Consider the following 27,653-nt stretch of genomic DNA (forward strand, 5'->3'; position numbering starts at 1 on the left):
TTAACTTGGATCTGTCAACCCAAAAGGTTATCTCATCTGAAAGGGGATGAAAGGCAGAGGTTCCATGTACATTTTACCGACCATCTGAATAGTGGAGTGGCCTGATTTTCAGATAAACAAGTCGTACAAGGAGGCCACACCTGACAAATGGTTTGCATGAAACCCTGCTTTACTACCTTCTTGAGTTCAATAATTTAGTGGGTCACTGTTAAGGAACATTCGCAAAACCATTCAGTCTAGAATCAGAAGTTTTCAGCAATTTGGAACATCAATGGTCCTGTCCTCTTCTCACGAAAGATACAGAAACCCCGGCCTGAAGCATTTCCAGAGAAGATATAAAGATGGATGATCATCATCATCATCATCATCCAAGCCTTATACCAACCAGTTGGGGATATAAAGATGGATGATGAGATGTCCAAATCCTTTTTCAGTTTCTTATTAAATCATTGCAACAAATAAAGAAAAGGAAAATAAACTGGTATAGAAAAAATAAAAATAAAAATAAAAAAGACATAAAAGCACAATGTATACAACTGCCTTCACTGATTCAATGAGCTATATTTCTGTAATCCAGGAAAAAAAAAAAAGTTCAATGATGTCAAGGTTGCAAGATTTGCCACAGTTTCAGAACTCAGCAGAACCGGGAGATCGAGGGAATGGGATTGCATCCCTTATGTTCTCTATTCCAGTTGCAAACTGCACAAGCCTCTCAAATCCCAATCCAAAGCCAGCATGAGGAACTGTAAATGCACCAACAGGAAGAAATCAAATTTTCTGCCTCTTCCCAATCTTCAAAGATATATTTCCAGCATCAAAGGGGGTCAAGTGAGAAGAATGCAAAGTTCATTCATGTTGTATGTATGCAAGTGTATAAATAGATGGTTGAGATCGTATGGTAGATTTACTGTGGACCGATTGACTGTAACCAGTTGCACACTACAACCCATTTTTTCCATGCCTTCGTAATTTTCGCTTCCAACCTTTCCATAGAAAAAGTTATATATGCAATTTTAATGTGAAATGCTTGTAAAAAGATTGTAGGTTGTTGAATAACACCCGTAGCATAGCTACGACACTACGTAGCGTTAGCAAATAGGTCGTAGCATATGTAGCGAGTGCATGTAATGGATGAAGCGTGAGCTATGGTTTTTTTATAAATGATAATTGTATTTTGTATTCGATAATTGATACTCTGTATTTTGTATTCTATACTTGATACTCTCAACCTGTGGGATTTTAATTTCTTTTCATACTTGTGACTTGTGGTTTCAATTAGACATTATTAATTGAACTGGTATGCTTAAAAAGTTGTCGATGTGATAATGATTTGATTTGGTTTATATGTGGATTGGCTTTTGATAAATGACAATTAATAACTTGTTTGAACATGCTTATACTTGAAAAAATAAATGATCTTTTAGGCATATATATATATATATATATATATATATATTACTATTTATCATATTTTTTTCTATTTTAAAATTAAAAGATGAAGCATTGTGTAGCTTACGCTACATGAACAGAGGGCCAAGTGCTATGCCACATGCTACTGCTATTTAAAACATTGCCTACAAGCTACAACTGGTTGTACAAGCATATCAGTTAACCTTATGAAGAATGGCATTTCAACATCAGCAGAGAAAAAATAATGATGATTTGAAGAGAAAATCCCTGACCTGAGCCAAAACGCCGCAGATCAAGATACCACCAATAGCTTTCCTTATTGAGCTTCAACTCATCTAAACGGTTCTCAAGAAAATCTAGACGCTCTTCTCGTTGGCTTCCACCAATAAGTTCACCAACCTGATAACAAAGGAATGTATCCCAAGAATAGGTCAAATAGATCTGCTAAAAAGAGTAAAATGGTATATATTGATGGAAAATGGATCATCATAAGTTTTCTCAGTTTTTTTCTGATATATATATATATATATTACATTTTTAAGATAATTGAATCTTCTAAATTGTGATGCGATTCCATTCAACCCCTATTCAATCTGCAATATAATAACAATTATGACAACATTGCTTTCCACCAGCTATTAGGATTTTCTTTATGTTAAAGCCTATGTGAAGGCCTCAATGGGCATGTGGTATTATTGTGCACAGGAGAAATTTTAAAAAAATAAAAATAAAAAAATTAATAATAATAATAATAATAAATAAAATGAAATCAGTTTTGAGCTTTGTGCCTATTGATTGGTAGAAGAAAGAGGGAGAATTCAAGTGATTTGACTGATTTCTAGTTCTTAACAAGAGGGTCATCAGGATTCTCCCACAGCCAATTTTTATTTTCTTCTTCAAATCTGGGGTTTTTCTAGTTTTGATTCGAATATGGTCTTGGGGTCGAGATCGAGAATCAGATTACAACAATTAAGATTTGAAGCCAATTGGCGATCCCAATTGTACCAATATGTGATCAGGCGTGGAAGCAAAAAAGAAAGATCATTTCTCCAATTTGATAGAAGATCTAATCAGATGATTGAATTATTTTCTACTACCAGATCCTAAACTGGCTTATTATGGATGAAAATGCATTTATGATGCCCGGTCTCTACCATGTGACCCTACACATACTGCCAAAAGAATCAGGATTCACTGCTATAATTACTACCAACAGCTATGATTTCACAAACTAAAAATAAATAAATAACGGAAAATTTGGCAAATAGAGTAATAAAGTGGCTTTCCAGTTCTATGTTTCCTCAAAGATGATCAAACCATTAAAAGCTCTTCAATATCAACATTTTCTATAGAAGTGGCCAAAGCTATGAATCCGTTTCCATTTCTCTAAATGATTTCATCATTTGTCTAATCCAGGTATACACCCTGAATGAAAAGAGCAGCTTACATCACCCAACAGAAATTCAAGATGCTGCCCGTGTGTATTAACCATTCAGAGCCAGTGAACCCGAACAAAAATGATATGTAATTTTCATAGAAGCAATCAGCCCCCACCATTGCATCCCAAATCAGATCAGTGGGCATCAAATGAAATCAGATCAGATTGGTGTGAACCACTAGCAGTCAGATCAGATTGTGAACCCCCTGGTGTCTGTGATGTTCACATGTGTCCACGGACGAGCATGCATATTCAGAGTTCATCCATACACACACACAATTAGCTTCTGCGATTTTTCTACTTTACTATAAATAGTAGTTAGAGTACCCATAGGTGGTGAAATCCCACTACGGCATGAATGCGGGGGTGTGTGCGTGGGTGGGTGTGTGTGTGTGTGTGTGTGTGTGTGTGTGTGTGTATAGTTAAGGGTACTTTATTTAGTCCTGTTGTTTATAAACTTACTTAGCAAGCAAACTCCTCACCTTTTTATCTGAAGTAGGAAAGTGGCCTGTACACAGCATTATAAACAGGCCGTAAGTATGGTTCTAGAGACATGTTAAGAACATGCAAGTTTCAGAATTTCCACTCAGTGATTGATTTGTTAGAAGAGTGATTTTTCTATTGTTTTTAGTAGTCTGATGCCCCAGAAGGCAGTTGAAGTTCTATTCAATGGCCCCCCTTATGTATTGCTATTCTTCTGCAAATAAAGGAGAGTTTTGGAAGATATTTTACACATTTTTACTGCTACTAGTCCTAGTACATTGCTTCTTTTTTCTTTTTCTTTTTTGAAAGATGAGGATTTTATTAGAAAAAACTCGGAGAAATACAGAAGGAAGAACCCCAAGGAAAATACATTGCTTCTCAAGTTGATCCTTAGTTTCTTGAGTTAAAGCTAGCCCATGCTGTATCACTAACAACTCTAGAACTTCTTGTCCAAACTTTTTCTGTACCTACTAGATCTTTTCTAGTTGTGTAAACTGGTCCGCATATGGGCTATGATATAAAATAAATAAATAAGTAAGAAAAAGAAGTAAACTTTAATACTTTTAACAAACTTTAACCGAGCAATTACTATTCCTGCTCTCAGAAGAACCACTCACATATTTAACAAACAAAAGAAGAATTTCAGTGGACAAAATAAGAGCTACCATGGCCTTTATTTCTAATATATTACTCGCATATAAGCCACACACATGGTGCATAGCAGATAATGACTCTAGGTAGCAGAATTCTCAAGGATTACCCGAGGAACCAACAGATCCATTGCTGCAACAGTCCTTCCATCTTCATTTTCCCGCATATAAAAAGCCTTTATCTCCTAGAAAATTCAAATTCCAAAAGTATTAGATATAAAATTTAAGATAATCATGCCATCTTAACATGATCAAAGTCTTAAAGTAACATGCCTTGGGATAGTCTCTGATTATCACAGGGCAGCCTGCAAAAACATCTTCTGTGATGTAACGTTCATGCTCACTCTGTAAATCACATCCCCACTTTACCTAGAAAAAATTTTCAGAATCCAGATAAAAAGCAAAGATTCAATTTGTTTGGGTCAAAGCCTTAAAAAATGTGTTACATAGAAACAATTGTGATGCTTCTTTCTTTCTATTTTGAACACAATACAGGCAAATAAATGTATTTTCTTTTTATACAGGTAGGTTGTGCCAAACATATCACTAAAACAGTTAATATGGTCTGATATGCTGCTGCATTTTAGAAGAAACATAAACCTAAAAGTAGCATTTATATGGTCCTCTTTTTCATGGCTATCACATGAGAATATTGGCTTTAGTCCAAATTGGCTCTCAACCAAGTTTGATCAGATTTTTTGAAATGCTTTTAATTTAAGAAATTATCCTTTTTTATATTTGCCAAAATTTACATCTCCTAGGTTATCATGGAGAAGCTCTAGTTAGATTATTTCTTTTCTTTTCTTTTTCTCTTTTTGTGAAGAGTAACAATGAATTTTATTGAGAAAGTGCCGAGGTGCCACAAAAACTACAACCAAAGGAGAAAGAAAATGTACAATCTTCCAAAGATATAATACAAGAAGCCCATTCCACAACAAGAAGCTTTGGAGAACACCTCTTCTGCTTTGGAGTGATTCATTGCGGAAGCACCTCCCTCCCATTGCTCCCCCCCCAATTGCCCATAAAGAGGCTTAGAAGTAGTTCCCAGAAGAATAATTTCAATTTAGTGAGAAAGTCAATCGCAGTTGACTGACAGCACTTAAAACAGATTGAAACACAGCTAAGTCATGATATGTTATGAGATGCCGTGGAATTTGCGATCCTACCAGATCCATCAGAATGGAAATAGACTTTCTTTTTTCCCTTCAAAGAAGATGCTACAAGATATTGTGAGATGGACATATACGTTAACGCTTAAAAACAGAAAAGCATCAGAAACATGAAGGAGACTTCCTTTTGCTTAACTCACAAACAATAGAAAGATCCTCCACTCTTATAAGAATTAAAACTTTATGCTACAGTGTAATACTTTCATCCATTAATATGGCTGACCCCAATTCCAGGGAGAAGCCTAAGATGATGATGGTGATTGTCCAGTAATATGGTCAATTACTTCAACGTGATGGCTGGCAAACTAAGGCCAGTGGCAGAAACTGCCACAGAAATAAAAAGCAGGTGTTGAAAACTGCAACTACACAACCATGTAGCCATACATTGCCATATTTGTCTCATCACAGAATACACGTTCAGATTTAGGAGGATTTTGAAATACCGGGAATTCAAATTTCTTCTTTGCTTTCAGAAGAAGCTCAATGGCATCAGTATAAGTCAACTGCACAAAGTCTTTTTCAGCCACATTCTGTCGACAGTAAAAGAAAATGCTTTAAGTACGCATAAAGAAATCCATCTATAATCTTGTTAAATGGTACACAAAAACATTAGGCGGTACGTTATAATGAAACCAAGAACTATATCTGCTGTTTTAAACTGAAAGATTCACTTGTGCTGAGTCCATACTCTTAATCTATCTATAATTCCTTTCTCGATCCAAGTATTAAAAAATTCCATATCCTCTTTGCAGTTCTCAAGAATATATCGTACCTGACATTGAGAGAGTATGTCATGTTATTAGAAGCATCTAAAGACGAAAATGGCGAAGCATGAAAGAGCACAAGAAACACCACATGTATAAAGTAAAAGGGCCTAAGTAAGATAATTCTAACATCAGGTAGTAGACAATAGATGTGAGAGTAACCTACGACATACTGGAGATAGGCAGTTGCACACGCCATGTCATCATTCAGATCGGCAAAAGCAAGTTCTGGTTCAATCATCTTGAAGACAGAAGAGAGAACAACTTGTGAGAGCTCCAGTACAAATTATGTGCAAGAGAACCATGAAAATTACATAATGGCAAACCGGGAGCAAAACAACAGAAAAGCTGAGACTGAAGTGGCAAAAGAATTGGCATGTAAATGTTTTACTTTTAAACAATCACATTTTTACGAAATAATATATTGCCAATATTTGCAAAAAAGTGATACTTAATTGGAAGGCCTTTTGAAGTAAGTTTTTTTAATCCTTTTTTTTTTTTTTTCCTGTTTTTGACATATTTTCAGAAATGAAAGAAGCAAACTTAGGAGTAGCACTAATAGGTAATAAGATGAGGAAAGCAGACTTGGATGGTTTGGTCATGTGCAACGGAGACCAAGAACCATGGTTTGCCATAAAGGCTGTTACATAAAGATAACGGTGGCAATCATTACATGTTGTGGGGTCGTAAAGGCTATAACAGCCGTTTCGGAAAAAATTGCCCGTAAAGGCCGTTACAACCTCTGTTAACAATCCATTATGCAGCCACATAACGGTCCATTATGGGGCTGATATAGGTTTTTCAGGGTTTTTTTTTTTTTTCAATAAAAAAAAAATAGAGGCCGTGATGGCCATTACGGCCCACGCAACAGCCGTTATACCCCCTATCGTAAAGGTAATGGCAGTGGCTGTCATGCCCACCGTTATCATTACAAAATACCTTGCCAAGAACTGCGGCTGTTGGAAGGAGTGAGTTGGGCAAGGGGAAGGCCCAAAATGACATGGGTATGGTTAGTAAGAAAAACTTGATGACTTTTGGTCTAACTGAATTTATGGCCCTTGATAGAGTGGAATGGTAGAAAAGGATTTACGTAGCCAACCCCAATTAGTTGGGATAAGGCTTAGATGATGATGATGATGAAGAAAATGAGAAGCCTTAAATTCATAGATAATTTTGAAAGTTCACAAATACACAAGTGGAGATTTTAGGTGGTCTATTGTGATTCAAACCGTCCTTATTGTGATTCAAACCGTCCTTCCAACTTCCATAATCAAACACTATTTATTGAAAATAATATCAAGCATTCATTTTGTCTTCAAACACTTCTTCATCTTTTTTCCTCATCAATTCCACATACATTTCACTTAAACCCATTTTCATTTCGTGGCTTAAAAATATCAAGAGTTCTTTTGTGCAGCCATTCTTAAACTCCAGCCACATAAATACTTTAAGCTTTCTGCTAAAACACACACGAATCTGTTTTTCTGGTTGACATAGAAGGGGGGAAAAAAAAAAGAAAGAAGGATAAAACAATTACCCAGAATTCAGCTAAATGCCTTGAAGTATTAGAATTCTCTGCTCGAAAAGTCGGACCAAATGTATATACCTGGAGTCCATGAAATAGCTTAATCACAAACAAATTATAATACGGAATGTCTCAGATGAACTAGTTGCAGATTAGAAGATGAGCAAGTAGCTGCCAGTGGGGTCCACTATCTTCAATGTAGGGCATGAAACCCATCCAGCAGGGTTGCCCTGCATGAAAATGGGACACCCAAAATATCAGGCTGATCCAAACCTCAAGTGGACCACACCATAGAAAACAATAGACAACCACCCAAAAACATCAAATAATTACATGTGGCCCACTTGCTGGCTGGAATAGCCTAATTTTAGGGTGTCCCATTTTCTTGGTCGGGCTACCTAGCCAGATGGGCTGGATGCTGTACGGACACTACAATGGCCCCACAACACAACTAGATGAATTTTCAACTAGTTGCAGGTAAGACGTTCTCATTAAAATATGGTAACTAATGAAAGCTCAAGTCAAAAAATCAACTTTGCATCAAGCACAAAAACCAAGACATAGCAAAGGAAGAAATTTTATACATCAGAAAGAGCAGAGGCATATGTTTCAGCATTGAGTTGGCCGGAAACTGTCAGGAATGCTGGTTTTCCAAAAAAGTCCTAGCAAGAGGAAGGAAAAACAAGAGTGTATCAACAATTTAATACAAGACTTTTAAACACAAGAAGAGGCACTTTGACACACCAGCTATGCAAAGAAATAAAACAAACAAAATGCAATAAAGAAACTTGTCAGCGCAAATAAAATTGTAAAATAACTAATCCCCATGCTGCCACAGCATCCGAAGATGGCTGTTATAGACTGCTTACTTGAGGGCACTAAGCTGGGCCCAAATCACCCAGATGCATATTGTCGTTCCTTCCATGTGATATTTCAGTTTAACCACATGAGTTTATTTTGCTTCACAAAAATATTAAATCAGTTGATATTTGTGAAATATTGCCTTTCCAAAAGATCCATAAACATACACTGAGACTGTGCGGCGTTCAAGAAGAATGGTAGGAAATTCAATGGTAATTGAGAATATACCCCACACAAGTTATATAAATGGGAAGGTAATTTCTTAAATTGGCTTGAAAGGTAACATATCTTCTAACTACTAAAATCTTCAAAGAGGAAAACAATATGGATATGTGGGAAGCAGCTGAAATTTTAGGTCTTCTAGTTTGAAATTTTCAACACAATCAACATTCACCCCGTTGCATGATCAGTTGAAGTGACCGAATGTCTTCTTAAACTTGTTGCTACAAAGGCCTTTTTTTACTGGTACAAAGGCAATTAATAAGTGAAAAGGTGTAACCAGTCAACACGTATTAATAACTTTGTTTGTTGAATAACATAGAAAATATCACACAGGTAATGCTGAAATAGAAAAATTAAAATTAGAACAAAATATGAACCCACCTGTGACCAATCAATTACCCCATCCTTCGTCATAGGGATGGTACTAACTGGTGATATAGTACTTTCTAGGGAGCTTGGAATCTGCAAAGGGGATAGTGGAAAAGAAGCATAAAAACAAAACAGTAAGCTACCAATATAAACTTATATTCCCATCTTGCAACCTTTCAAGAAGGCTGACATGATAGTAATAAGCTCCTGTAAGTTTGTCAAGAATCACTAAATAGACTCCCATAAAAGTTGATAAAAATCCCTTGCGTGTATTACCTGCTGACTTGGAACAAGACAAAAGCTAGCATGGGCAAACAGAAATTCAGAGATGAAAAGAAGTCTAAATTTCAGATATTGATAATTGCTATGCATACCAAAGTTGTCACACAGAATTGTTCACCAGCTCCTTCGCAATCTGAAGCAGTTATGATTGGACTTGAAACCCAGACAAATCCATTTTCTTGGAAAAACTTGTGAGTTGCATATGCCAAAACATTCCTCACTCTTGTAACCTACAACCAGCTTCCATGATAAATGATCCCATATTATTGCTGTAAACAGGTAAAACTTATTCATGAGCAAAATAGAAAGCAATAACCAGTAGAAACATAAGATAAAAGCATGTTTATATGTCCAATCAGTTGGGATAAAGCATAGATGATGATGAAGTGTGGTTCAAGAAAACTATCATAGATAATCCAAACACAGATGTGTGCCAGTGTTATCTCACAAACAAGAGGTGTCAAGCTTGTCAGCCTGTGAAAGATACCAAATTCATGCGAGAGATAGATATGCATGCCAAGGTGACAAAGATACACAGCACAAAAGATATGCCAAGTCAGAAACATATCAAGCTGTACAGGATGTGCTTTTTATGTTAAAACATTTAAAATGTTAGTTACAACTAGAGTTGGGCATGTCTGACCCAATCCAGTGGATCCGACCCCGATCCGAACCGAACCGGCGGCCTGGATTGGTGCGGATCGAGTAGAGCCATTCAGATCCGACAGTTTTTCGGATCGAGTTCGGATGGTGGTCAATCCAGACCGATCCGAACCGAAATCCAAACCGAATGGATCCGATCCGGAGTGATCCGATCCGATCCGGAGTAATTCTTATGAATATTTGGATGACAAATAAACATCACTAGGATCTTCTAATTGCAAGCCTTGGATTGCTAGGATCTTCTACTTTTGAATATTTTTGGGTCATGGTTCATCCACTGTGGGGTCGATAAGCTCAACAGCTCTGATCATTGGACCATGGGCCCACTTGTACAAATTGAAAACGTAAGATACTATACACCAGTGCACCACATATCCTCCTTCATATGAATCATATCTCTTGGACAAGATATGATTTCGAATTCAAATCTCTAATGAGGAATGCTCAGCTGCCAACGAAAGTGCTATGAACTTTTTTGAGAACTCATCATACGTGATGAGTCTCGAAAATCTGAATAGTCCACGTGAAGCAGAACCTCATGAAACCCCCTGGTACCAATTTTTACTGTGAACCAAAACTTTGGTGGGCCATGAAAAATGAAAACAATTTCTTCCCTTGATTTGCATTTCTCTTTTCTATGGCCCACCAGAATCTTAGATCAGGGTGAAAATTCGTCCCCTGGGGTTTCATGGGATTCTGCATCTTATGGACCGTTCAGATTAGACTTCCATGACACGTGTGCAAAGGTGCGCACGTGAGCAGGTGCGTAGGTGAGCATGCCTTGAATCTCTATAACGTGTCGTGCACAACACGTCAACACAGGCACAGTTGTGCAGATACGTGTCGTGCAAAGACGAGCAGACGCGCCTCGAGCTCCGAGTTGTACGAACGGCTCAAATGAGATCAAAATTACATGGGCCCCACAATGATGTATTTATTATATCCATTTTTCGTGATAATTTTAGAGCATTTGAAAAAAAAAAAAAATGAATCATATCTAAAGCTCAAGTGGACCACACCGAAAATAGCAATGAGGATAATGATTTTCACCGTTAAAAAATTCGTAGGGCCCACCATAACGTTTATTTTCCATCTAATCTGTAAATAAGGTTAAAAATACATGGATGAAGAGGAAAAACAAATATCATATTAATCTGAAACTTCCGTGATCTCCAAAAGGGTTTCAATGGTAAACGTTCAATCCCCCACTGTTTTTTGCAGTGTGTTCCAATTAATCTTTAGATATGTCTTATTTTTCAGCTCAAGCCTTAAGATGAACTCTCCAAATGGATGGACGGTTTGGATATAACACATACCTCATATTTTGACCCACAGACCCAACCCGATCCAACTCGGTTTCCCTGACCAAGTCGGTTCGGTCCGATTCTAGGGTGAAACCGGAACCGAACCGTTCCTAACGGTTATACAAATTTTGAAACCGGAACCGGACCGTTAGCACCTTAGAACCGAACCGGAACCGGACGGTGAAAAACGGTTCGGTTTCGGATCAGTTCCACGGTTCTGGGCCAGTTAGTTGATTTGGAAAAAAAAAGGATGAAGAAAGAGAAGAAAAGGAATAGAGATTGTGATGTACCTTTCCCTTCATTCTCCGGCAAACACTCCACCACTTCATGGCTCGCAGAAGAGGCAGTCGGTGTGGGAGAGGTCAGAGAGGCATCGGGCGAGGCCGTAGACGAAGCCGTTGACATGGGTCCCCCAGCCGGCGCGGTTGACTTGTTCAAAGAGGGACTCCATGATGGCGACGAATTCGCTGATGAAGTTCGAGCGGGCCGCATTGACAGTCCCTCAAAAGAGGCCTGGTTTGGTGATTCAGGGGTCGGAGAGGGAAAGGGAGAAACACATGAAAAAGGAGAAGAAGAGAATGGGGAATTGTGTTGGAGATTGCATTGAGTTAGGTGTTTTGAATTTGGAATTTTCTCTTTCGTGGGGTTTTCTTGAGGCAGAGATCTGAATTGGGTTTTTTTTTTATTTTGGGTTTTCTATGGAAGAGAGAGAGAGAGAGAGAGAGAGAGAGAGAGAGAGAGGGATTGAGGGAGTGCGGCGAGAGAGAGAGAGAGTAGAGGGCAGGGAGTGCGGCGCGAGAGAGGGCAGGGCGTTAAAGTGCTTAGGCAACTTGGGGGTTTTTTTTTTTTTTTTTTTTTTTTTTTGGTGGGGGGGGTGGGGGGGGGTTCGGATCTACAGGACCCTAAACTGGAACTGATCTGTAATCAACGGTTCAAAAAATTTGGGAACCGGAACCGGACTGTTAGCACCCTGGAACCGGACCAAACCGGACCGATCCAACAGTTCCGGTCCGGTTACACAGTCCCAACGGTTAAATGCGCACCCCTTGCATCGGATTGGTTCGAGTCAAATGTCCCGGACTCGGTCCCAGATCGGATCGAGTTCAGGTCAGCCCATGTAGATTTCAGACTGACTCGAGTTGGACCCAATCCGATCCAACTCGGTCTGATGCCCAGCTCTAATTTCAACCACGTAGCAAAAGAATAGCCAAAAAAGTTTTAAATTTTATTATTATTATTATATGTAAACGGTATATGAATACCATTCAATGGGGAAGCATTTGAATCATTCTGAAAGGATATTATTATTGTTTGAGCAAACCATCCAATCCTGACACTGAACAGAAAAATTGGTGAAAGAAAACACCCATGCAGTTAAAGCTTTCAAAAGAAACAATGATCTAAACATCAAAACATGAAATCTTCAAGCAAAACAGCCAATGTAACACTGATAATTTGCAAAGTTCCAAGCCAATATGCAGATTTCAAATTTAGCTTCAATTAAGTTACAAACTAATACACACCGCATTGTTTCAAACTAATACGCAATATATTTCTAGCATTGACGTAAAAATTCAGCGCCAAACTAATAAGCAGGACTTGGATAAACGAGACCATGGTGTGCTTAGAAGTAACCCCATTTATCACCTTAAGTTTTCAAAATACAAACTGAACCCAACCTCTCATGAAAATGGCTGTACCAATGCACAGCACAAAGCAGTTTGGAACTATCTAAAAGCAAAAGGTAACTTCAAACCCAACCAAATAATCAGTGAAGGATTAGGACCCCCAGCGAATAATTCTACTGTTCAAAGTGACTAATGAGGTAAGAGCACCATTTAGAATCAACAATTCAAGTGTTGATAAAAGAAGGAATGCCCTGGGTATAATAAATTATTTGTGTTGCCTCTCAAACAAAAGAAGAAGAAGAAGAAGAAGAAGAAATGCCCTGGGTATAATAATTAAACAAGCAGAAGCATACCGCACCAAATGTGTTTGTCCGAGCACGAAGATGGGCTATTGTTCTCAAGAATTCTCTGCTTGCCCTCTTCTTTTGAATAGGAAAAGTTGAAGGGTCACACTTGCCAACCTATGAAATGGGATAAAGAGGGCAATGAGCAAATTTCTCACATGAAAAGCAGCAGCATAAAAGCTCGTAAATATAGCTGCACCAGATGAAGGTGAAAAGAAGGTAAAAGAGATGCACGAAGGCATCTTTGTCACTGTCTGCTTCGTATCTTTGTTACCTTCTGCTTCGAGCACCAAGAGAAGTTTACTTTTTGTTTGGAGACTCCTTGTGAAGTTAAATTTATTTACAGAAGCAAAACGCAAAGAGGAGAGCAACAAGTAAACACAATGACGAAAAAATACGTAAAATCAATAGTCAGAAAAATAGCATCTGATTCTAGCACATCATGCAAAGATAGACTATGCCAGAACTTGCAAGCTCAACACTCCTTCGGTTGTCTTTCTTGTTGATGTGGGGTTTGCATCCAACTGAGTAAGAACCCCACCAGTTTGAGGCTCATTTTGTTACGAGTATGAGAAAAACTGAGGGGATTTGTCTGAGGAGGTTCGGGGTGCGACAGAGATGTTCTACCGAATGGAAGTACCATGCCAAAGACCCTCTTCTCCAGCTAATCAAATGTATCCAAGGCAGCAGAACCCAAGGTCCCACAGTGGATGTTGCTCTAGTTTAGAACTCGCCAATTTCAGTAGCACTCTCAGTCAGCCAGCAGGGTTCAACGTCCAAGAAGACTCGTTATATCTGAGGGGGATCCTAATATCAGGTTGGGTAAAATCTCTACAGATTCTCCAAGATCTCAACCAACAAGATCTCCTGCATTGGCATGCAGCCCCCACCCATAGCTTATTCAAGATCTGCTGAAAAAATTATCGGTCTCCTCAATTGATCCTGTCAAGTCTAGGTTTTGACTTGGCAGCTTCCTATTCAACCATGCCAAAAGGTCTCGAGACACATGGTGTCATCTGATTGGACACCCTTGGCTCCAGCACCTATATAAAAACCTTCAATCAGTAGCATGCAACACTCTTACAACCAACGCACCACAAGGAGAGCTTAAAACGAGAGATGGACTATCTGAGAGATTGACTTGAAGCCCACTGCCCATTGATCTCCACCTACCCCCTTCTTGCCTTCTTGTTAATTTGTTAGTGGAGTCTATCAGCATGTTCAGTTCAGGCTGCATGCTGCCAGCTGCCGCATTTTTTCTTTTTTTGGGCCTCGTAAGTCTGCCGAAGCAAGCTCCTACCCTCAAGGCCAACCACATCTAATTGGATAGTGGAAGTGGTGGACCCACTGCTTTTATGAAAACCCACCTTTCCATAGGATATTTGGAAATCAGTAACGTGCTTCTACTCTTTGACCTCGTTAATTTGCTCCCTTGTCTGTGGTACAAATTGCAGGACCTCAGCACTGAGAACCCTTAGTTTCTTCCAATGCATCCACGGTAGCCATCATGGTACTGGCAAGAACAACACCATCTCCTAAACATAAGAACAAAAAACAGAGAAGGGAAAGACACTTTGATCACCATGTATCTAGCCATCGTGCATCTGTCTTTTGAGATCTTACGGAAGTTTCGTCATCACAAACAGAAACATGTCTATGTTCTTTTTCTTTCTCACAAAATTTAAGTGTTTCCAATGATAAAAGATACTATTGAATGGTCTTAACCTATTCATAAGAGTTACTTAAACAACCATTTGAATGGAAATAGTGACTCTTACACAGGTATGTGACTGACTAGAGATTGCACAGTGACTGGTGCTAAAGACTCAAAAGTCAGGTTCCTTACACTGATGATTTCTGCCACCTTCAATTCCACCTTTTGCTTGGATCCTTGACTTCTTAATAGAATGCCCTCTACCCTCACAGATGCACCAGTCGTGATGAAGCCACTTTCCACCTGATAACAAACAGAAATATTTACAAACTTACCTGGAAATTTAACAATTATGAACATCATAACTTTACTCAGAAATGACATTAATTTGCAATCCATGATTCGATAGCATAGTCCTGAAAAGGAATGAAAATTCATTACATATTTGCAAGAAATGCTGCTCCTTGCCGGGCAACATCATACACTGTGTGGATTACCAGTATAAGGATAGAAATCTTACTTCCTCAGCTTCACATTTGTCGGGCCCATGACTCAGTGACTAAAGCAATGAGTCTCAACTTTAATATTTGACCAATTGAAACAGGCTAAACATTTCAATACCCAATATGAACAAAATATAATAGCATTCATCTGAATACCACTTCCCAACAATGTTATCATTTTTTGAGGTGTCATTCAATTCTATCAAGCAGTGATAGGTACCACCTTCATGCAAGATAAAGCGCACTAGGTGAAAATCCAAAAGTTTTCGGGATCACATGGCAGACTGGATACACCTAGGAAATGCCACTGATGGCTGGACAATCTTGTGGTGGTTTGCCAACCCATCAAAACAACACAACTTCAACCAGTTGCGTGAACAAGCACATACGATAAAAGCAACTTGATATTTAAATGTGTCGAGTCGAGAAAGACCATGGTGTGCCATAAAGGCCATTACGTAAAAGTAACGGTGGCAACCGTTACACGTTAAGGGGTCATAACGGCCGTAACAACCGTTATGGAAAAAAAATGACCCATAATTGCCATTAACGGCACGTAACATATACTATAAAAGCTATAATAGCCTCGTAATGGTCTATTACGGGACATTTACAGGTTTTTCATACTTTTTAATCAACATTACATGGCAGATACACGTTTTTCGGGGGTTTTTTCAATAAGTAAATAAATAAAATAGAGAGACCGTAACGGCTGTTATGGGGCGTTAATAGTCGTTATGCCCCGTATCGTAAAGGTAATGGTGGTAGCCGTCACAGCCACTGTTACCGTTACGGAACACATGGAAAAAGACAAAGGACATTGATTGTTTAACCTTAGTATGTTTTCTATTATTCTTTCAACTTCTCAAGCAGTTCGAAATTTACAATTAGGGAGATATTATTGAATAAATATTTTAAGACTCGCCCATATCACAAAGGCAGAATATTTATTTTATAGAAAACAAGATCTTGTTGTAAGTTACACTGAGTTTATTTCTCCAATAGTGATTAATGCAATAACCCAATATTATAATTGCAGGTGCTTGATGCTGTTGAAGAAATGAGCATAAATGCCACATGCCACCCAGACAATACCTGATTGTATCCTTCGGCATCCAAGCTCATCACGCATTGCATGTTAGAAAGGCATGAACCATCATTAACCTACAGGTTAAAAAATTGGAAGTAACATTAAGTAATTGTGAAAAAGTCTCACATCAGAAGATAGGCTCTGGCAATTTGATTGCTTGAGATGCTGAAGCCACATAGTCACCACGTTTAATGTATGAGAACCCAGCCAAACAAATATGAACTGAAATAAAATCAAAATATAGTATCGGGGGGAAATGTTCCAGTGGACTGACTGCATGGAAACCTTCCCACGCACCTAGCTGCATGTTGAGCATGCTGCCAATTAATATCATCAATGGGGATACCTGCTGTGTATCTAACACACTCTTCTTAGAACAAATGCAAAAGATCATTAAAGTTGGATGAACAACCTAACCCTCTGATCAGCAACATCCAGAAACAGATGGCAATAATCTTTTAGAAAATAGGTTCAATCTTCAATCCCAGTCATCCAACTCAGTCGGCCCACCTTGATTGGTCGTAGTTCTAGAGAATCTTTTGGTCAGATAATTCTAACCATCCAATCTGTGTCTCAGCAAAATGGATGATGTGTGCGATGGCCAAGTGTGCAGATTGTTGGAATCATTTAACAGGTTTGATATTCACATGGTAACCCACCGAGGATGGGCTGCAACGAGTGGACAATCCAAATCAATGATTGGAGCAGCACATGTGCAGATGCAAATAGGTGCATGTTCCCATGCACTAAATGCACTGAAGCAATGTCCCATGATATATATAAAAAAGAAAAAAGAAAAGAAAAACATCCATACTCTAGCGAACTGTGGTGGATGATATACACAATGGACTTTAGTGTCAAATGCAGTGGAATTAAAGGTTTTTTAAAATCCAACTTATATTTTAGAAGGATCTCCATCTAGATCAGCCCATGTTTCTCGAAAAAAGGAAAATCAACTTGAAGTAGATCAACGTTGATCATTGCCGCTATTGATCTCCCACCGCAGGAAGTCTCTCCTAGATATATCTCAAATGAGAGGAGTTGAGAGCTTCCATATAAATCTTGATAGACACCAGATCGGACCAAAGCCATCCATGAACAAAACAAATAAATGTGTGGACATGTGATGAAGAAGGGGGGTGTGAGCTTGCACATGAAGAAGGGGCGTGTGCACTTGGCCATCTCTCTCTCTCTCTCTCTCTCTCTCTCTCTCTCTCTCTCTCTCTCCCCTTCTATTGGTACTCCGGCATCATATGGACTTCTATGTACGTTACTATGAAGGAAGTTTGTTTACCTGCTTAATCCGTCAACCCCAACTGTCCAAATCCCTCCACTATCCTTGGCCACCATCCTTAGGCAATTCTCATGCACCCAAAGGTATATATCAAACAAATAATAGCCATTTGATATCCATCAAGCGTGATTCAAAATAAATCAGCAATTAAAAATGAAAGTTAACAGTTGAAAAACCACCAATTGGAAACGTCAGATGTGTCAGCCAGCTTTTAAACACTCTATGGATGGTCCAAACCCTAAGATTAACCACCTATTCATGTCTCGTTTAGACAAAGTGGATCCCATATTAGATCATGTGTTACTTCGAGGACCTTTGTGAAGACACCCAGCTACACCTACTTTCACTGGCAATGCAATAGCCTCATGAGGAGAGCAAAAGCATGATCAATTGGGACCTCTTCATCCATGCATTCTCAAGTCATAAGGATTTTGATGGAGCTAGTACAACCACAAGCCTGTTCAAGTCTACACATGATAGATCTCCCAGTCTTTATACCAGCAAGTGACCAAAGGCCCCATACAAGGAACTATCCATGGCACACTTTCACACTAACGTGGGGTACGGAAGAAGGCAAACCAACACCAAGCTAGTTCCCTAACATGAGATGACCATCTAATCATATCACAAGTATGCTCAGGAACCTGTATAGTCATGTTCAAGACAATGAGATCCATGGACCATGACTCTCCCTTGGCTAACAAGCCGTTGTATCCAATCTCAGGTGACAAAGAGCATCAAAGGTTATATCTCTCACATAAACATGTTCCATAAGAATCAATTAAGCCAAGATTGGATGCATCGTGTCATCAATTAAGGTCAAATAACATTAGTTTTTTTTTTTTTTCTGGGCACAACCCCAACAATACAGGCACTTCTAAATTATTTAGAAATTGCATACGTGGCATACAACTCATTCAATTAAACTGTCCAAATTATAGATCGCGATTTAGATATAAAATGAACCAAGAACTATGCTTATTTCATTATCTGATTATCTGATTGGTGGACACCTATTGAATGATTAAAAATGAAAAATATCCAACAGTCACGTTTCAACAAACAAGTGTCCACAAATCAGAGGCTCAGATTGTTCAACCAATCTAATTTTGGGACTGTGAGTGATTAACAGTGAGTCCCACAGCTTAGTCAGTTTAATTTTGTGTTTATGTATGCCATGTGTACAGTCTCTGAGTACCAAAATATCGAGCGCCCTACACAGCTAGAGTATCAGGTAACTCCCCGTATGAAAATCTATCATGGTGACGAATTGCGAACCAAACACATTCCGATTAAATTCGATTGAGAATGTTAAGACGACACTCGCCTCAATAAACGTAACACTACTCTGCACGCGGCAAGTCCGGACCCATCCCCTGATGGACAACCTCTGCCCTAACCTGTCGAGGCCCTCATCAGGACCGCCCTTTATGTCGACGATCCGCAACCGCTTACGGAACTCCCGAACCCTCTCGCCAGCTTCCGCCGTCGGATTACCGACGGACTCCGTCCTGGGCTCGGCGGGGGAGAGAGAGCCGGTGGTTGCGCTGCAGAAACGCCTCCAATTGGAAAATGAGAGTTCTGAAGGGACGGTGAGAGGGAAATGGAGGTGGAGTGACGGAAGGAGGAGATGAGGTTTTCTTTCTAGGCTTTTGGGCCGTTGGATGGGATTCCTAGGTTTTCTGGCGGTGGTGCAGATGAGGAGAAGGCGAGCAGTGGAACGAGGGCCGAGGCGGGAAGAAGACGCGGGAGCGAGAGCGGCTGCCGCTGCTGCTGCCATCTCCTACGCAGCTGACTGTTATCTCTCCGTGGCCACTGTCCACTGACTTGGTTTTTTCATCTGAATCGTTGTTTGGTAGAATTGAGGAGTCGCAATGTCCGTGCACAAGCACCCGAATTATGTCCACGTCAGATGGATTGACGTAAATCTGAACCGTCAAAATCTAGCCCACATCGTATAATCCACTGAAAAATCTAAAATTATTATTCTATCTTCCCAAATTGGGCCTATGAAATGGATGATCTTACTAAAAAAAATAGTCTGTAGTTTCTCAATCGAGTGTTGATTGAGGGTTATGATCGCCCACTATTTCTTAATTTGGACATGTTCCGCGCGTATGGTGTGTCACGCTTTTTTTACCGTTCGGATTCAGGCAAGCAAGTGTCATGAATACAGAGTCTGTGTCCTTGCTCGTGGATGATTAACTACACTGCGGACATGGACGACTCGTCTTGTTCACGACCGGAAGGGCTGTCATGGGCCGGGCCTGTGCCAGGTCCCAGCACGGGTTTTGAACTGTTTCGGGCCGGCCCTCTTCAAAACTCTGATTTTTAGTTCCGACCGCGGCCCATTGACACCCCTACGCACCGGTCGTTCCGGTGGCCGTGGCAGGAGAGTGCGGACATTTCTATCGTACACGACGCTAGTAGACCCCGGGCACTTTTGCCGTCGCAGTTGATCTTGGGTAGCTTCTATGTTTCAAGGACACTGTAGGGTATTTTAACTTAGGCCCCCTTTCTTATATCTGTAGTCTGAAGACCGAATCTGATATCTAAAATTAAAAAAAATTGTGTTGATAATTACGGCTGAAGCCTAAAAATTAAGTACCAAATCCGAAACAAACTAATTGTTAACAAATATCTTAAATGTGTGAAATATGTTAATTTGACACATTTACCCCTATCTATCGTTTGGAAATGTTTTATATTATAAAAAATTTATTTTTTATTAAATGAAAATAAAATTATTATATTTAATACAAATAAACTAAGGGCTCATTTGGCCAACTACATTAGGTGGGATTAAGGTGGATTGAATTGTTAAAAGTAATAATAAATGCATGCGTAAGGTATTATCCCTGTATTGGGTGTATCCCATGTTTTCCAATACCATGTTTGGAATGTATACAATTAAAAGTAAATCTTGAAATTTCCTTTCAAATCACACTTGGAAATTCATCATCATAGGATTTAGAAATCTCATCTCACACTTTCCAACACAAGGCTCATTTTCCAAAGCTTATAAAATTATTTTTAATCTCATCCCATACTCCTTTCAAACATGTCATTCCCAATCTCGAGGCGGGATTAGCAAAGCAATCCCATTTAATACAACTTAATACCACTGGCCAAACGGGCCCTAAAATACTTAATAAAAAACTAAAATATCGTCATAAGGCTCTTGGTATGATTGTCGTTATGTGTTGTATAGAATTGAACACCAGTAGCAACAAAACCTTCAACTAAGGCCCACCTTATATTTATATGTTATCCAAATCATTTATAAGGTTACTCCCAATTGGATGAAGTGAAAACATAGTGATCCAAAACTTTTGTGGCCTATTTTAGTTTATTTTCCATCTAATATGTTCATAAGGTCACAAATACCTGTATGAAGAGGGGAAAAAATAAGAAATCATATTGATCTAAAACTTTTATGACCCAAAAAAGGGTTTCAATGGTAGACGTTCAATCCCCCGCCGCTTTTTGCAGCTTAATTTTTGTTCAAGCTTTAATATAAGCTCACCAAATGAATGGATGGTTTAGATATAACACATACCTCATGATGGGACCCACAGAACTTGCTGACATCAATACACTAGCTATATAGGTACACCAACCAATCTGCATCCTAGTTGGACATGGATTAGCTACTTACTGGTTGAATAGCAAGATTTGCTACCGAAGTGACGTCATCAAGTTTCATGGGCCCACTATGATGTATGTGCTTTATCAATACCGTCCATTTATGCAGAGATTTAATTTTAGAGCATGAGTTAAAGAACGAAGGATCCAATTATGTAGTTGACCCCACCACAAAAAACAATGGCGAGATTGATGCCTGCCGTTGAAACCTTCCTAAGGCTCATCGTGATTTCTATTTGAAATCCAACTCGTTCACAAGTTAACACAGACATGAAAAGAAGGGAAAAAACAAATATCGGCTTGATCAAAAACTTTTGTGGCTTATTTAAGTTTTTAATGGTGGATGTCACTCTCTCCACTATTTGCTGTGGTGAGGTCCACTGAAGCTTTGGATTTGACTCATTCTTTTGATCTTTACCTAAAATTATATTTCCAAATAGATGGACAACGTGGATATAAAACATACATCATGATGGGGCCCACATAACTTGGTGACGTAACTTCAGTAGCAAGTCTCGCTACTCAACCTGTTAGTATCCAATCCGCATCCTCTGAAATATATTGGCTACTCCCCTATCACCGGCCAATGGCTGATGGTTGGTGCTATGTGGGCCCCACCATGATGTATGTGTTTCATCCATGCCGTCCATCTATGTTTTTAGATCATTTTACAGTATGAGACCAAAAATGAAGTATATCTCAATCTCAAGTGGACCACATTACAAGAAAACAGTGTTGAATGAATGTTGACCATTAAATACTTTTTGGGGGCTATAAAAGTTTTGGATCAAGCTAATCTTTGTTTTTTCCATTCACCTAGGTCTATGTGACCTAATCAACAAATTGGATGTCAAATAAACAATACATTGGGCCTTAGGAGAATTTTAATGGTGGATATCCAATCACTATTGTTTTCCCGTGGTTTAGTCCACTTGAGATTTATATTCCTCTCATTTTTGGTATCAGCCCTAAAATGATCTTTAAAAATGGATGAAACACATACATCATGGTACAGCATAAAGAAGTTTCATAGTTAAAAGCTGATTTTGTATTGACGCAAACAATTTAAAAAATAAATATTGCCGTAGTAACTTGAAAATGAGTAATTTGGGAAGCAAAAATTTTTATTTAATGAAAAATTCACCGAGCACGTTCCGCATTCACCATTAAGCAAGTCTCCTATCATAGAAAGAATTCAGTGAAAAACCACTTAGCTCTTTGCGTCTTCCGTGTTAACAATGCATTAACAAGCATCACTAAACGCGAAACATTTCCCCATTTTCGCATTTAGTGCAAAAATTCAACGTTAACAAACAGGCCCAAAGACTAGAGATATCTTTGAAATTTACAAATGTGGTTGTCAGCCAATGCTTTCCTCCATTCCCACACTCTAGCTCATTTTCTTCCCACACCAAAAGGCCCACCTTAATGTATGCATTATATATCCAACCGTCCTTTCATTTAGCCGGCTAATTTTAGTCCCAAAAATGAACCATATAAAAAAAATTCAGTGCAAAAAAATATACAAATATCAGCTTAATCCAAAACTTCCATTGCCTACAAAAAGTCTCTGATGGTCTAACTCTGTTGTTTGCTATGGTGCAGTCCATCTGAAATTTGCATATGCATCGTTTCTAAGCCCATGCTATAGAATGAATTGAAAAAACAGATAGATAACATGGATACACATCGTATGCCTGAGGGGTGCCTTAAACTCACCCACTAAGCCGTTATCTCATACTCACCTAATTTGGGCTCATATTTTCACTCCTAGTCTCTCTTTGCCTCCACCACTCGTGCAACATCTTCGGGTGATTATAAACCAGGCAAGTTCAGCCACTAGAACATGTGTGATGAACATTGTCTATTGATTGTGTTGGTAACCGTTCATTTTCCCTACCCCTACATTATCCACCTGACTAGTGATCCGCCTCATTATGGGGCAATGGTATGCACACATTCGATATTGGTTATTGGAGGTTGGAGTTCAACACTTCGATTCACATGGTTTTAAGACGGGTGATTTTAATAAGGACTTGTTCAGGCCTACCAAGTGATACCCAATACTTTGATTCACGTGGTTTTAAGACTCGGGAGAGTTTAATAAGACTTGTTCCAGCAGATTCAGCAATACCCACTTGGGTCCCATTAGACAGTGGTGACGGGCTAACACATCTATGAGAAAAGATAAAATACAGAATTCATTTGGATACCGTCTTCTTTTTTTTTTTCAAAGATAACCACTTATATTAAAAGAATAGAACTGAACTACAACAAAGAGTCTGCTGAGGGAGCAGAAACTAATTGGGCCCCCTAGGAAAGCAAAGCCAACGTCTTTAAGAGCGTCAATATGATAGGCCCATTTGGTGATGGAAGCAACTATATAAGGGGACTTAGATTCGTTTTTGAAGCATCTGCTATTTCTTTCTTCCTACACAACCCACTACTTAGCTAGGATCGTCATCCGCCACAGCCGGGTTTTCGGCTTGCCTATTCTGATGTCGGGCCAAGCTTTAGGCAAAAGGTCTGCATCTCTGGGAAAGCACCAGTTGATTTTAAAGCAGGATAAGAGGTCAGCCCATATGGCCGAGACGAATGGACAGTGGATGAGCAGGTGTTCTACTGTTTCTTCCGCTTTCAAACATCAGATGCACACATTAGTTAAAAGCATCCATTTTGTCCATTGTAAGAATCTTCTTGTTCCCGGCCAACCAAGCAAAAACCTACAGCTTTGGGGGGATCGGGTACTTCCATATGAAGTGGGGATCATGCATGGCAACGTTATCGGGATTGTACATAAGCTGCTTGTAAAATGATCTAACTAGGAAAATGGAAGACCAATCTGAACTCCAAATGATTTTGTCCCAATTCACCTGGTTTGGGGTTGCCTGCTGAATGAAGTCAAGTAATTTCACAAATTCGTCGATTTTCCAATCCTCCAAGTTCTTTCGGCTCACTTTGTCGGCTACAATGGAGTGGCAGTCAACGATGGAGGTGCCTTTCTTCATAGCCAACTAAAACATGTCGGGGATTTTATCTTTCAAGGGGCGTCTCTTAGCCAGGTATCTGTCTAAAAGCAGATGCAATCTCCTTTACCTATCTCGAAACCAATCCTTTGAAGCACCTCATTTTTCATCTAAAGGATATCCTTTGAATTCATTTGGATACTGTTGATGCAATTTTTCTGTTGACCCTCACTAGTTAACTCTCTGGAACCTGTACACAAGAAAGTAAAAGACAAAGGAGACCCTTGCTAGTGTAAGGGACCCTCTGATGCCTAAGTTAGAAAATTGAGCCTCTTTTTAAAGAGTTGATTCCTTGAGGAAAGAGTCACCGGTCGTGTTTTAGATAGAGTATTCGTATGAAAGTGTGTACCTTTCATCGTCTAAGGATCCCTTTATATAGTCAAGAGGGAAGACCATATGAGCAGAAAATTTAATCTATTTAGTAGGGAACATAACGTCGTTGGAGAGCCTTCCCCGATTAGAACTCCTGTTGTTCCGAAGATCTGTCCTATACAGGTATCCAGATCTCCCGGGGATCTTTGGAGATCCTTGGGCTCTGCTCTTATCTCCCGAAGCTCCTAGGAGAGATCTTTGAGTCATTAAAGATATTCCCGGACTATTCATTCAGGGTAAGGTGAGGCGACAAAGGCATCGGTTATAATAGAAGTAGCACCAAGTTGGTCGAGAGATCAACATTAACCATCTTCAGGTCCTTATAGGTCCACATTCACCTGAAGTTGATTTAAATGGTCGACCTTTGTCGAAGCCCGTGCCGACCTATAGCCGAGCTATAGCCGATCTATGGTCGTGTCGACCTATGGTCGACCTATAGCCGACTTATAGCCGATCTAAAGTTGACCTATGGTCATCTTGACCTATTCGATAGGTCGGTCGGTAGTTATGTGGACTCATGGCTATGTCGACTTACTTTGTGGTTGGCTTTTCTTTGCTAGTAGATGTCTTGTGAGTGGTTTTAGCCTATTGGGTTTGTGCTGATTTGTAGAGTTAGTCCATTCCATAAATTGTTTTATTTTTTTCCCAACAGTTACTACCAAATAAATTACTTTTTATACTTACAACAATAGATAACTTACTTGAGATAAGCAAGTCTGGCTTATGATCAATAATAAATAGTTGTTTTTTAATATAAAATTACTTAATTACTTCGATTTAATAACTTCGAATCAGGATAAGCTACTTAAACATAAGCAACTTTTCTCAAGTAACTTATAATCCAAACACCCTCGTAACACCTCATAACACATAAGCATCTTTCTACTTTTTCAAGTGTAAATGATTTATTCCCCATTCAATGTAGCAAAGAAAAAAGAATAATGCTCATAAATCAATCTCCATATCCATTTGCATTGAATCAATTAGTAATGTTATGTTCAAGTAGATATGCGTGCATAAAGCTGTTTGGGTGGAAAAACGGGCCTAAACACCATTTTATTAGGCATTCAAATGCCCGTTCAAATTCCACTGTGCACTTGTTGTCATTCCCGATTATCTCATTATTTTCCTGATCATTTTTAAGAATGAGGTAATAGCAAAATGTTTCTCTTGATATGTCTGTGTTCAGGTCAACTTCTTATTATGTGCTGTTGGAACTAACGGGCAGACAGGATGTCACATAGATCATGTGGGTCCACAGGGTTTTTGATGCATGAAGCCCCATGCCTCAACTTCCTAGCAAATTCACATCCCTCATTGCGTCGGGAGCACTGTGCATGTGTTTAAATGTAAAACGCTGTTCATCTTTTTTTTAAACTATTACTTTTTCATACTGTACACACGTGTGGCCTTGTAGATTGGTATGTTTGACTATTTCTTCGGCACATTGCTTGGCTAGTGACCCCAACACTAGCTAACAACCCGATGTTAAAAATATGTGGGCCCATCATGTTGTATCTGTTTTATCTATTTTGTTTATACAAATTTTCTGCTCATTTTAGAGACTGAGCTAAAAATATATAAGGCAAATCTAAAGCTTAGGTGGACCGTACCATAGGAAACAATAACTTTTCAAGGGCTGCACAAGTTTTGGATCAAAATTATGTGTTTTTCTTTCATCAATAGGTTTGATGGCAAATAAATGTGACAGGTACTGGGAAGTTTATAATAGCGTACATTCAGCCAATGCTGCCGTACCTTAGTATAATTCACTTGAGATTTGAAAATACTTCATATTTTTAGCTCATGTACTGAAGTAAATTGGAAAAATGGATGAAAAGCATGATAAAACAGATACATCATGACAGGGCTCCAAAGCTTTGACACCGGCTAGGTAGGTGGTTGGTGTTGGGGTCACTAGCCAAACGGCGGTCATATCTTTGTGCGAGGGCAAGCTCGCAGGATCACTTGATGAATAGTTCGGGCCTCTTGCGCGTGTTCCACGTGTGTCATGAATCGCCGCTTCAACACTTCAATGCTTCGTCCCAATCGCACCGCCTCTCAACCACGCGCCAAGAAAAGCATCCAGCCATGGAAAGCCGGCCGTGGTTTGCTGAGAGTATTCGCGCCGAGAGATGGCAAAGAAAGAGTCTCGCCACACGTACCAACACAGCATGTGCTTGAGCGATCAGGGCCACTCATAATATGAGACAAGCTATCATCCATTAACTCTCGTGGCTGGGTATGTACTATGAAGGATGCGGATTAACTAGAAGTGATGTCATTGCGTTCTGTGAGCCCTACTATGATGTATGTGTTGTATCTACACTGCCCATCCATTTAGATTAGGGCATGATACAAAGAACGATACAAAGAATGAAGTGGATCCGAAACTCAATTGAACTACACCGTAGAAAAGACCAGGATTTAACGCTTACCTTTAAAAACATCATGAGCCTACGGAGGTTTTTGGTTGATCTTACAGTTGTGTTTCCCTTTATTCCATGTATGTGTTAACTTATAAACAATTTGGATCGTGGGCGTCATTGTCCCACAGTTTTCTGTGGTGGGTCTACATGAGTTTTGGATTTACCTTGTTCTTATCTGGTTTTAAAAATAATCTCTCCAAATGAATAAACAGTGTGGATACAACACATACATTATAGTGGGCCCACAGAACGTGGTGACATCACTTCCGGAAGAATAACAAGTTTCAAAGGCTTTGGAAACGTTAAATACACTAATTCCATACAGGGGAGCGGGTAAAGATTTAGGGGGGCTAGCCCTGAATGTGGGGCCACCTTAATGCATGTTTTGTATGTCCAAGCAGCTTTCCAACTCATTTTGCCGCGACGTCCAAAAACCGAAGCGGGTACAATTTTCATGCCTTCCATTCAGTAGGGACTAAGGGCTAACTAATAAAAACTTCTTGCAGCCGTGAAAGTTTTGAATCAAGC

The 27,653-nt window shown here is 39.3% G+C and overlaps 1 protein-coding gene across 4 annotated transcripts; it reads right to left on the minus strand.

The window, feature by feature from the left end:
* Positions 1–459: 459 nt before the first annotated feature.
* On the minus strand, positions 460–19,477 carry LOC131233944 (asparagine--tRNA ligase, chloroplastic/mitochondrial). Of its 4 annotated transcripts, none has more exons than XM_058230828.1 (15): positions 18,981–19,477; positions 16,365–16,433; positions 14,959–15,069; positions 13,122–13,229; positions 9,266–9,403; positions 8,904–8,984; positions 8,024–8,101; positions 7,452–7,520; positions 6,081–6,155; positions 5,839–5,922; positions 5,594–5,680; positions 4,255–4,350; positions 4,092–4,166; positions 1,683–1,809; positions 460–743 (listed from the first exon to the last, which is right to left on the minus strand). In XM_058230828.1, the coding sequence occupies exons 1-15, from the start codon at positions 19,431–19,433 to the stop codon at positions 628–630; spliced, it is 1,767 nt and encodes a 588-aa protein (XP_058086811.1). In that variant the 5' UTR covers positions 19,434–19,477; the 3' UTR covers positions 460–627. The 4 variants fall into 4 exon arrangements, with proteins under 4 accessions (XP_058086811.1, XP_058086814.1, XP_058086812.1 ...); XM_058230831.1 differs by having other exon boundaries at positions 14,959–15,182; positions 18,981–19,119; XM_058230829.1 differs by lacking the exon at positions 13,122–13,229.
* Positions 19,478–27,653: the final 8,176 nt, after the last annotated feature.

The sequence above is a fragment of the Magnolia sinica genome, chromosome 18 (assembly GCF_029962835.1).
Source record: "Magnolia sinica isolate HGM2019 chromosome 18, MsV1, whole genome shotgun sequence".
NCBI classification, from domain to species: domain Eukaryota; kingdom Viridiplantae; phylum Streptophyta; class Magnoliopsida; order Magnoliales; family Magnoliaceae; genus Magnolia; species Magnolia sinica.

Coding starts and splice junctions, on each gene's coding strand:
- LOC131233944 (XM_058230828.1), bottom strand. CDS start 19,433: ATGGCAGCAGCAGCGGCAGCCGCTCTCGCTCCCGCGTCTTCTTCCCGC. Junction 5,681..5,838: donor GAATTATAGATAGATTAAGA/GTATGGACTCAG, acceptor TACTGTCGACAG/AATGTGGCTGAAAAAGACTT. Junction 4,167..4,254: donor TAATCAGAGACTATCCCAAG/GCATGTTACTTT, acceptor TGAATTTTCTAG/GAGATAAAGGCTTTTTATAT.